Source organism: Dermacentor andersoni, chromosome 7 (genome assembly GCF_023375885.2).
Source record: "Dermacentor andersoni chromosome 7, qqDerAnde1_hic_scaffold, whole genome shotgun sequence".
Taxonomy (NCBI): Eukaryota; Metazoa; Arthropoda; class Arachnida; order Ixodida; family Ixodidae; genus Dermacentor; species Dermacentor andersoni.
The window spans coordinates 121,054,860-121,067,157 of record NC_092820.1 but is presented as its reverse complement, the minus strand read 5'-3'; the positions used below and the strand labels follow the sequence as shown (position 1 = coordinate 121,067,157).

The 12,298-nt window shown below is 44.2% G+C and overlaps 1 protein-coding gene across 1 annotated transcript in view; it reads left to right on the top strand.

The window, feature by feature from the left end:
- Ppn (proteoglycan-like sulfated glycoprotein papilin) overlaps positions 1-12,298 on the top strand; it is a 97,419-nt gene that overhangs the window by 39,273 nt on the left and 45,848 nt on the right. Inside the window, exons 19-23 of the mRNA XM_072289515.1 lie at positions 1,365-1,606; positions 2,812-2,988; positions 4,444-4,620; positions 6,025-6,201; positions 10,641-10,817. Of these exons, the coding sequence (XP_072145616.1) occupies positions 1,365-1,606; positions 2,812-2,988; positions 4,444-4,620; positions 6,025-6,201; positions 10,641-10,817 (950 nt within the window). The remainder of the gene's footprint in view (positions 1-1,364; positions 1,607-2,811; positions 2,989-4,443; positions 4,621-6,024; positions 6,202-10,640; positions 10,818-12,298) is intronic.

Here is a 12,298-nt window from a genome sequence, read left to right as displayed (position 1 = left end):
TAATTAGTACTTATAGATGAAGCACTTCAATTCGAGAATCGAGGACTTATAGTCATATTATTAACTCAAGAAAAACTTCTTAAACAAAATCGTTTTGGTTGCTACAGCCTACAGTACTTTGGCACTGCGGGCGGCGCCCAGTATGGCAGCAGCGACAGAAATATTAAATAGTGGACCAGTGACGTTGATCCCTCAATCATCTCCATTGCGAGTGCAGACCAGCAGTAGTGCAAGCTTTCGCTGGCACGGGCTTCATCACAGCCTTTTTTTTAATGTTGACGGCAAGAATCGATGCGAAGCGTGCTCTATTCTGTTCCCAATCTTGTGGTGGTACTGCAGCTCGGAAAATAACGTTTGTCCATATAGCAACAAATAAAAACAAGGCTTTATTGATCAGAATAAAGAGAACTCGCAATTGTCATAGCATTGGCGCCCGCGCTGCAGGGAGGCAGGTGGCATATTCTAATAGGGTGGGGAGATCAGCGTCACTGACACACAATTTAATTTTCGTTTTCGTTCAGGGCTTCCCACAGCCAAAATACTGCTTGCTATAGTACCTGCGACGATTTTTGTGAAGTTGTTGTAGGGCAAGATATGAATGTCGGGCCTCAATTTTGCAAATGCAATATTGCCTCTAAAATTGGTAATTAAAACTTTAAAAATATATTTTTTGTTACCTGTGACGTGAGCCATATTTTCCAGGATGCTGCATTTGTATTGGCTGCCAAGCCTTACAGTCTGACAGAAGATGTGCACATGCGCTTATCATAAGTTATCAGTGCAGCACCCTGTGTTATTTGGCGCAGAAAAAACAGCATGCATACCTGCTGCATTCGCTATCGCTATCTCTGGGAAAGAAAGCGAAGGAGAGGGGGACCAAGGGGACGTGGGAAGTATCCAAGGTGGCTGTAGTGGTGCAGAAACCCGGAAATTCTCAACATCCTCGCCTTCCTCGATTACACCCGGGGGGGGGGGTTACAGAAGACCTATGGGCCCCGGGTGCAAGACCACCTAGCTACGCCACTGCATTCCATATCACACGAGAGCCAGCTGATTTAACTAGCACATCGTGTACTTTGCACAGGCCGTCCAAACACCTTGACCGTGCCATGAGCCTGCACAAATTACAATTCTGCGGCCATTTCTTTTGTTTTTCTTAACCACCCAAGACTGAAATGACCTTCCTAAACTGCAGCAACAAGTGATTCAGCAGGTTTTAGATCTGCTATGCGGTGCTATTATGACTCATCCTTGTTACATAGTTACATCCTTGCTCCACCTATCGTGTAGTGTCCGATGGTGGGACCCTTGATGAATGAATGAATGAATGAATGAATGAATTGTGCTGTGTGTGCATTGCCCAGCTGCTGCCCTGATCGTCTCACACCAGCCACAGGCCCCAGCCTGACTGGCTGTACGTGCCACCATTACCCTCACGGGTGCTGCCCTGACGGACAAACTCCTGCTCGAGGTCCTGAATATGATGGCTGCACCTGTGCCATGACTGCCTACGGCTGCTGCCCCGACGGGGTCACTGCCGCCAGGGGGCGCAATTTTGAAGGCTGCCAAGATACAACGTTCGTGTCTACCCCCAACGTCAGCGCCAGTAAGACCCGTCTTGATAGTACCAGTCGTGCTGATTAAATGACATGCCATACCCGAATGTCAACCTGTATGCATGAAACATATAGACCTTGTGCACTACCATGTCTCTATCATGCCAACTGTCTTACGCCAACTGTCTTACACCAACTAGCCACCGTTGAAGCACTGTACTGCACAGGGTCAGGGCTTGTAAGTCGCATCTCACTCTAATGAAGTTGCACCCATCATGAAAGTGCCTTCGATGTACCAAAAATTTGTTATAAGCATATATTTGTTAAACTCTGATATCTGCAAGAAACATTTTGGATTTATTTCTTTGTACAGTATAACCTTTGGGATATGAATCTCAAGGGGTCGTGTAAAATATTCGTATCACCCGAGATTCGTACCACCAAAAAAACAAATGAAATCAGCATGCTAAAGAGCCAGAAACTCATTTTTAGAAATTTATTCACAATGCAAGAAGTCCCTGATGTCTTTCTGGGTTTTCTTCTTTGCGAGGATAGAATTCTGGTCATGCTCGTGCCAAAGGAATCACTTGTATATATCAAGTTCTCTATTATAAATTTTTTTTGGATGCCTTAGCTAGATAACCTACCAGTACTCGTGCTTTTGCATTGATATTTAAGAGTGGAGGCACTTCTAAATAATCAGTGGTGTTCTTTTTTTTTGTGCATTGCTTCTTTGTGAAGAACAATCCAAGTAAGTATACATGCCTGAATTTTCTGACCTAGCCTTGTCCAATATTTTTTTTAGGTCATAGTACTTTCTGCTATGCTTCACATGCGAGTGAAGGGACAGTTTGTGCATCCACTGAAAAATGAGGCACTCATCATGCCTGCAGCCTCTCCTTTTTTCTTCCCTGTGAAATACAGTAAGCTACTACTGCTACTAGTAGTACTAGTACTGTTGTACTGCTGCTGCTACTAATAGTCATTAGTGTTCCTTTAAATCTTTTCACGGCTTCACTTAATTCTCAATCTGCAATTGAAGGCTGATGTGTGGTGGTCACCCAGGGAGGCCCTGCACTGTATTTGTCATTCCCTGCACCCAGGGGCTGACTGCGAGGAAATGTTATTTTATTTGTGAACTGTCTAAACTGTTGCAGCTGAGGAATACGTGTTTGCCTATTGTACCAATCACAAGTGCTCTGAGATTTTTATCTACACTCGACTCGGATACAGAAAAGGTGCACGATTCTTTCAGGTGTGTGTGGCCTACCCGAAGAGCGTGGCCCCTGTCACAACTATACGGTCTACTGGTTCTTCAGCATCACCGATGGTCGCTGCAACCGCTTCTGGTACGGTGGTTGTGAGGGCAATGGAAACCGGTTCAACTCAGAGGAAGAATGCAAGAACACCTGCGTCAAACCTGAAGGACCTGGTGAGGAAAGGGGTCAAGGCATGCTTGAGGTCAAGTGAAATACAATTATTGTAGTTATTGGTGTAAGACCTGCCCTTATTTAAGGCTTGCATCCTCACTTTGGAATGAAAGAATTTTGACAAAAAACGTTTTGCTAAGCATGACACGCATACCCCTGTGCTGGTAATTTACACAAGCTGCTACTAAATGGCACTAATTACTTTCCTGTTGACAATGGCATCATCTTCATTATCATGATCATCATCACCATCATGTTCCATTGGATCACGCAGCATAGATCCAGTATGCTTTGACAGTATCATCCGTGCTGCAGCTTGTTTAGCGGCACGGTGCTTTCGGGTGCATGAGAGGGCATCGCTACAAGAAGTGTGCCCGTGGATATTGTACGCACGGCCTGTATTTTCATTTGAGACCGTCATCAGGAGCATCAAGGTGATATGAATCTCAAACAGTAGGGATAGCACAAAGGACAACCAGCTTTGAGAAGGCGCCAATGAGGCGAGCTCATCAAATGACAAGGGCAGTGGAAGCCACAAGCAGGATTGATTAAACCTCTTCATTTTCATAACAACAGCGGTTACATTATTCTGCATAGCTATCAGAGCGTAGTTTGAGGCTTCACTAAATAGCCATAACCCTGCCTGCTGTAATGATCACACCTATATAAGATGTGACAAAAAAAAAAGGCACTGGCCTAATAAGATGAGCCATAAGCTCATCTTATAGGCAGCCATAAGCTTTAGGTATGGGTATGCAAAATTTCATAAACAGGCTTCTCCACATGTTTGTGTTGTCTCACAGAATATGACCGATCTCACACTCATGGCACTGTTCAAACTGTGGGTCATGGGCAAAGAGCAGGGAAAGAGTGAGTAAGTAAGACCGGCAGAGTGTTGTAGTAAAGACATATGGCAGAATAGGACCCCCCTCTTCGAGTAATAATTGTTATCTGGAAAGGATAAAACAGGTAGGATTACGGGGGCATGGAAACTAAAACTGCATCACCAGGCTCGTTCCCATGAGAAACTTGAGAAGCGAGTCCAGCTTAGCTTGCTGTGCTGAGAGGTCTACAGCTTGGGTGCACCCATTCGTGGGACATCATCAGGCGGCCATTTTGTGTTAGTCACACGATATGTATGGGGAAGCGGACTTGCAGAACTTTGCACATGTAATTTATGTTGGCGTAGTTTCGTCGCATCATGGCTAATGGCAGCGACACCACTTTGATTTAGTCATGCTATGATGAAATATTCATTCCGAGTTTTATTTTGAAGTGTGGCATGTATTGTACCATGCTTTTCACTAGGAGACCAGGATGATGCCAGTGCAGGCATCCACGTTTCTTTTCGTGTAACACTTGCAACTGCATTCTTGACCTATCACTGACTAGTATATGTAGTACAGTGTAACATGGACTTTGAGTCATTGCGGGTGGATCTCTGAATCTTATCGCAGATGCCTGCCTGCTTCCAAAGGTGATTGGTACATGCGATGGCCAGTACCAGCATTGGTACTTCGACGCGACCACTCGCTCCTGCGAGTCGTTCATGTACGGAGGTTGCCTCGGAAACAACAACCGCTTTGCCAGCAAAGACCTATGCGAGCAGACCTGCCTGCACCAGGAGAAGCTTGGCAAGTATTTTTGATTCAGAGATATTCAACTTCCTCTCCTGCTTCCTCTCTAATTGTGTAACAGGATGTGCGTCGACCACTGCTGGTTGACGGGTGAATCAGCGAGGGCCTCGGGAAAACTTGTGTGCACCTTTGCCCAAGCTGCAAGGTGTTTTACTGCAATAGCTAGGAAAACTCTAATTATTAAACAATTGATTTGTATGTACTGCACGAACCTCAGGTAGAGGCTGTGGCAGGAGCTGAGTCGGTATAACGGTCTACATTGCCTATCTATATTGTAGATAATCATCATCAGCCTATTTTTATATCCACTGCAGGACGAAGGACTCTCCCAGTTATCTCCAATCACCCTCGCCTCGCGCTGGCTAATTCCAACTTCCACCTGCAAATTTCCTCATTTCATCACCCCACCTAATTTTCTGCCATCCTCTGCTGCGCTTCCCTTTCCCTTGGCACCCCTACTGTAACTCTAATGGTCCACTGGTTACCTGTCCTACTCATTACATGGCCTGCCCAGCTCCGATTTTTCTACTAATGTCAATTAGAATATCAGCTATGCCCATTTGCTCTCAGATCCACATTCTATTCCTGTCTCTTAACGTTACAACTAACATTTTTCATTTTATTGCTCTTTGTACAGTCCTTAACTTGTTCTCAAGCTTCTTTGTTAACCTCCAAGTTTCAGCCACATATGTTAGCACCGGTAGAATGCAATGATTGTATACTTTTCTTTTCAACGACTGTGGTAATATAGATAGTTCATGGTTAATGGAAATCACACAGACTAGAAAAGAAGAAAAAAGATGGGACAGGGAGGACAATGGAATGAAAAATTTAGTCTATAGTGACATCACAAACATGTTGTTAACGGCAAAAACCTGTACTGCTCCCAGGCACTGCAGAAGCGGCAACTATCTTTCAATAAACACGATCTTTCATTAATGCAAGAAACTGGAGTACCTACTTATTCGTAATGTTGCAATTATATTAACAGACTTGTAAACATACATGCATAATAACAAAAGAAAAAGGACAATCCAAGTGAATACTCATGAAAATCAGAAGATTTAACATGACTAGACATGTTGCAGGGAAACATTTTAAAAGAGGGGAAGTGGAGGGGCTATCCACAGTCTTGCAGGGAAGCGGGTTTCACCTTATGATCACCAGCTAAATTAAAGGCTGCATTGCTTAGGACCTATGAAGTTGACCTTTGATTGGTGCCAGTTTTGAACAAGTGTCATTAAAGAAAGTACCGACACCTTTTTATCACATGCTGGAGCAGTTGAGGCTTCATGCTGCTGTGGTTACTCGGTCAACAGCTACCTGTAGAGGAAAGCAAAAGTCTTTGTGTTAGCACTCCGTTAGAGAGTTAACGACTTGTAATCTTTTCCTTTTTTTCAGACCCGTGTGAGCAGTCGGCAGCACCTGGACCATGCAGGGGCTCGTACAAGCGGTTCTACTACGACCGGCAGGACAACCAGTGCAAGCGGTTCACGTATGGTGGTTGCCAGGGAAACGCAAACAACTTTGCCACAGAAGAGGAGTGCTCAGAAAAATGCGTCAGGCTTAGTGCACAGGGTGAGTCTATGTGCAGTCAGGATTCTTCACTTCACTTTATTTCCTTAAAGACCCCACAAGGGGGTGTTACATAAGTGGTGGGTTGTACAGAGATGTTACTAATGCCACAGGTTTTTAACAAGACAGGTATATGGATACACTTTGAATAAAACGTGATGGACAGGTGTTTGAAACAATGTCGTGGGGAAGGCCATTCCATTGTGAAGCTGCGCGGCAAAAAAATGATGCAGAAAAAGTTGTGGTGCCAGAACGGGGTCGGGCGACTTGAAGTGGACGACCTGTGCGGGGTGAAGTGCGCGCGGCGGGAGCGATGTAAGGTGTATGGCTGAAAGAACTGTGATAAAACTTGTGGTAAAGTGATAGCGTGGCGATCCTGCAGCGAGACGAAAGAGTGGGCAGACCAGATTCATTTTTAAGGGATGACACGCTGATATCGTATGAATGAGAAGAATGAATGAAGCGAGCAGCATGATTTTGCACTGCTCCGATATCGTTAATTTGGTGAGGGCTCCAGATTGGTGATGTGTACTCAAGTTTGGGCTGAATTAGCAATTGGTAAGCCAAAGTCTTACGTGGTAGGGTGAGTGACGCAGATGACGTTTTAGAAATCCTAATGATCGGTTAGCCGATGAAATGATATTCGTGACATGGGTGCGCTAGGAAAGATAACGGGTTAGTGTTACACCAAGGTATTTATAGGATTCACTTGTTTCAACTGGTATATTAGCGATTTCATAGGGATATTGGAGCGGGTTTTTGCGGCGGTGGAAGGAAACTAATTTACATTTGTTAGGATTAAGGGTCATTAGCCAGCGGTTACACCAACCAAACACTTTATTAAGATCATTCTGTAGGACTATTTGGTCAGATATGTTAGTTATTTTGTGGTAGATACATTAACACAGTCGTCAGCGAACATGCGGATGTTGCACGATAAATTGTTAGGCAAGTCGTTGATATTGTCACGTGGTGGTGACGTTGAAGAACACAGTAGCAATACTGTGAAAGACAAAACTAACTTTTATTGGGCAAACCTGTGCCCACACAAACAGGCTACACTTATAGCACAACGATAGCGGCGAACGTTGAAAATCTGATCAGTGGGTCAAGCGCGTCTGCTTTTATAGATCAGTCGTCGAATGTTCCAGAGCAATCGCTGGGACCCGCATGCCTTCCACAAAGTTCTACGCCATTCGCGTCGCGCATACATGCAATCAGATTACACAAGGTTCGGCGACAACAGACAGCGGATAGAAGCATCGATAACATTTTAGAAACTTGTAAACGCGTCCTGTGCTTACATTTTCTGGGCGGTAAAAGCGCTCACCCGTAAAAGATAAACGAGTTCATGTGTCAATATATATTAGATATAAAAGTGGGCCGAGGACAGATCCCTGCGGCACGCCGGACGTAACAGGGAGCGAGTTAGACTTGACATTGTTAAGGGAAAGAAACTGAGAGCTGTTAGTCAGAAATTGGGCGATCCAGCTTTAGTACATCGGGTGGCAGATTTAGTTGAGAGAGCTTCATTAGTAGACGCTGGTGTGGTACTTTATCAAAATCCTTGGTGAAGTCAAGAAAAATAGCATCTGTTTGTAGGTTAGTGTTGAGGTTAGCATGCAGGTCGTCAGGAAAAAGGGCTAGTTGGGATTCGCATGAGAGGCCTTTTCGAAGTCCGTGTTGAGAGGGATCAAAAAAGCTGTTAGAATCAAGGAACTGCATGATCTGAGAGCATACGATATGTTCCACGAGTTTGCAACACACACTGGTTAGAGATATGGGGCGGTAATTTAACGGACAGTCTCTGTTGCCTGCTTTGTGAACTGGGATGACCTTCCCACACTTCCAGTCGTAAGGGAGAATTCCTGAGGAGAGTGACTGGGAAAACAGCAACAGTAAAAATTTAGCAGATATATGCTTAGTGTTTTTTAAGAGCTTGGAATTTATTTCGTCCATACCAGTAGAAGAGGACAACTTCATTTTTTTAATTAAGGACAGGATACCAGAGAAACTAATGCTTATGGGTGGCATTTCAGGTAAACTAACAGAAAACAGTTCTGTTTCTGTAGGGTTGGGTTCATTCGTAAAATTCGATTCAGATTGAACAAAATGTTACGAACACCCTGATCTACCAAGCTGGTACAGTGAGTCCCACCAACTTCCCCACACCCCCGCAGGTTTAGCTAAATATTAAACTTCACACAACTTGCTGCACCTGTCAAACTTCAAGACAGTGCCTGACTTACTGTTTTCATTTTACTAGATAAGGTCAGTTCAGCTGAATTCAATTTTATCTATTCACTTTTTCAAGACAATGCAGTCAACATCAGCACACAGAAGCTTCAACGCCTTGATGTGCCACTGGGAAACCTGTTATTCAAACTGTAAATGAAAATGACAAAGAGAATTACATTAGAAAATGCACGCAACTTGCACATTTGAATTTCAAAAACATTGTGACATGGCTGCAAAATTCCATTAATAGATTCTCACATTTTGCTGCTGAGCAGAATGCCGCAGGTTTGATCCCCAGCCATGGCATTTTGATGGAGATGAAATGAAAAAAATGCTCGTGCACAGGCACGTACCCAGGGAAGGGCCTGTCCTCCCCCCCCCCCCCTCCCCTGATATTAAGTGGCATACTTCCCCTCCCCACCGTCCACACCACCACTCCTCACACACATTCCTAAAGCACCACCAAATCAAGCTTGATACTTGACAGCTATTTGGTGGTTAACATTTTCCGGCCTCTTTCACTCCTTTGGGATGGTGGTAGTTATCGGCATCTCCTGGGGTGTGAAGGCCAGTTTTCTAATCAATTGCTACCCGCGCGATTAGCTCGAGATGCATTCAGTTGTCACCATCTATTGCAACGGTCACGCGCCTCACTGTTCCTTCGTTAGTTCAACGTTCTTTGTTTTGACTCATCCAGAGACCAGGAAAGAGATTCAGTTCGTGGTAAGCTGGTCTGTATGCTCTTGGAACGAGTTATGGCAGGAGAAAATGCCAGCTGCATTTAAAATTTCCTTTTGCCTCATTCTTCTTCGAGTGACAGCCCGCCGTGATGCTGGCAGATCCCCAGAACCATATACCCGCGCTATGGGTTAGAAAGGTGGAAAATAAGGTCAAGCCAAACAGCATCCGTCGTCAAACCCTGCAATAATTGTTAAACCCATAAGCAATATGAATGTCACCCGTTACCTCGTTTGGTTTTTCTCTAGTTGTACAGCGCTTTTTGCACAAATTGACAACTGGAAACAGGAGTCGCAAGGAATTCAGAAATTACGCGATCTACAAAGGGAGAGAGCGGAGGCAATAGCCAAACAGGAAGGAAAAGCAAAAATTAACGAATTTAACCATTGTTTGCGAAAATAGTTATGAATCAACTTCTTTTTATTTAAAAAGGAAGTAGAGAAAACGCCGCCGGAAGTGGGGAATGATTCTGTGTGTTTTGAATGACGCTTCTACAGTTAGTATCAATCGAGCCATCTGAAGTAGCCACTTTTCTGCTTTGCTTATGTGGCTTTTTTTTTAAGCGCCGTACGTCTAGAACCGTGGCGTATGGCGCTCTACGTGGTTGTGTGGGACCGGCGGCCATGCATCTTTAGACACCTACCCGAAATAACAATAAGAGTGGGTTTTGGCACTCGGTACAGCAGTAAATGAGGGATTCAAAAGAAGTGTGATTGTGCCGGAATCATATATTTCTCTGTAATGCTCCCTGACTTAATTCAAACAACGCTACTAGAAACGTTTATTTTAGACTCGCTTGTTTAGTAGTTCTTGGCAGTGTTCTTCCTGTGCTTCTTTCCTGCGTGAGTCCATTTGATGTGGTTCCTTGTTTGTCAAGTAATGTAGAGGTGCATCTCACAGGCTTACCTATGACATACACCTTATTTCATTTCCTTTTTTGTGCGTTTACGCGTCTTTATGACAAACAGTAGGCATTATTCATGTTTGTACTAGTAAAGGTGTGCCCCCTCTCCATCTCATTTTCATAGAAAAGATACCTTGGGTTCCCCCCCCCCCCCCTCGAGAAAACATCCTGGGCGTGCACTTAGGTTTAGGTGTGCATTAGAGAACCCAAGGAAGTCAAAGCTTCCACCACGGCCTGAGTCATAGCCCCCATGTTGCTTTGGGAGACTAAATCCCAGAAGTCAGCCAGTCAGTCGGTCGGTTGTCCTAGAGGCATCAAAGACCTGTCTTTGGTGCCCCTCACGAAAGTTGGGAAACTGATCTTGGCAGAAGGCAGCCTAAGCACCATGCGAAGTGCCATGCATTTCCATGACATGTTTGCTGAACTGTTTCTTGGACTTGTGGTACAAGTAACATATGGATTTGTGGTGGTACTGGTAACTTGTGGTAACTTATGACAGTGTGCTTGGCTGGATTACAACGTTGTGGCACTGTGCTCTTCTTTCTTTTAAAAATTTGAGCAGAAATCTGCATCCTCGCCAAGGAAGAAGGCCGCTGCCTCTCGGAGGACCGCAAGTGGTACTACGACTATGTAGAAGGACGCTGCAAGGAGTTTGTCTACACGGGTTGCCAGGGCAACCGCAACCGCTTTAACACGCGCGACCAGTGCGAGCGCATGTGCAACTCTACAAGAGTCGCTGGTGAGTCCTAAGTGGCCTGATTCCTTGGCAGCTTGTTGTCAAGGTTGTGCGCTGTAACACTCGTGTATTTTGAAAAAAAAAATTCAGAAAATTTTATGCTTGAAGGATTTATGCAGATAGAATTCAGCAGCAGAGTAAAAGACAATAAGTACACAGACTATTTAAAGATTTGCAGGTAGAATTCATGCATGATTGTTTTTAATGACTGGTTACATACTAACTGCGTGTTCCTGCAACGACTGTTTTGGATAAAAAAAGAATGTGGGATTTGAATTCAAATCATTTCTGCTAAGCAAGCTTCAAAGCAGGGGGGACAGATATTAGAAGTTGTGTGGTGATTGCCAACGAGATTATTAGTTCACAAAAGGTCACTAACTTTTTCATTAAAGGGACACTAAAGGCAAATACAAAGGTGAGCTAATGTGATAGATTAGTGCTCGAGAATCCTAAGGGGTCAATATCATAAGCGAACAGAGCTTTGATAATCAAGAAATCCAGGTAAATGCAGGACATGGTTAGAGACTCCCCCGGGATGTTCAAGCACTTGCCTGATGATGAAAGCACTCCTCAGTTAAATTCTGTCACTAGTACTCAACTACTCGTTGCAAAAAACATCCTCGTATTGTATTATAAGATGAAACAAAATGCCACTTGTCCAGTTCTATTTCATGCTCAGAAAAAAAGAACTCATTGAAATTACTGTCGACAACGACGCAGGCGGTCGAAAGGTTTTGTTTTCACTCGACTCTGCGCCGCCTACGCTTTCGCATTTCTGTACTTTCCTGATCACGTAGTGCTGTGCTGGTTTTGCTTGCTCACAAAACTTGCACAAACTGCAAGTTGCAAACAATTCAGCTTCGATGTGCTGTCGCGGGAGGCCCGAACGGTCTACACCACTCGACCAAAAAGCAGCTGCAGCGGCGCATCCGCCGCTCTGTCTTGGCTCGGTGCCGCCATCTGTCGGGTGCCGTTTTACTCATCAACGGCAGCAAAGGGTGGTGATGACGTATGCAATGTCACCACTCCCCTGGTTGGGTGGCGCGAGATTTGAATTTCGAAAAAGGTATTCGGACCGATTAGATACAATTTGTTCATAAACTTAAGTATCTTCTTGGCACTAAACAAGTGTTTCGAGGCTTTTGGAATGGTACCTAAACAGTCCACGTCGACTTGGTATTTGCCTTTAGTGTCCCTTTAAGCCCTTAACTACCATGACGAATTGTGAAAAAAAAAAATATAGAAGTGAGAATTTTTCTAGACCTGCATATTTTGCTCCAATTTTTTCCAGAAGATATGATGCCAGGAATGCCTATTAAAATTTTACTGGTGTTGTTGAAATTATTTATTTGTCAAAAAAAAAAGAACAAGAATCTGCTCATGTACGCATGTGCAAGAAGTGTGGAATGTTTATGATGAGTTAACTGGTCATCGGCACCAGAGGGCACTTATTGCAATGACGATGTAATCATTAAGAGGTTAAT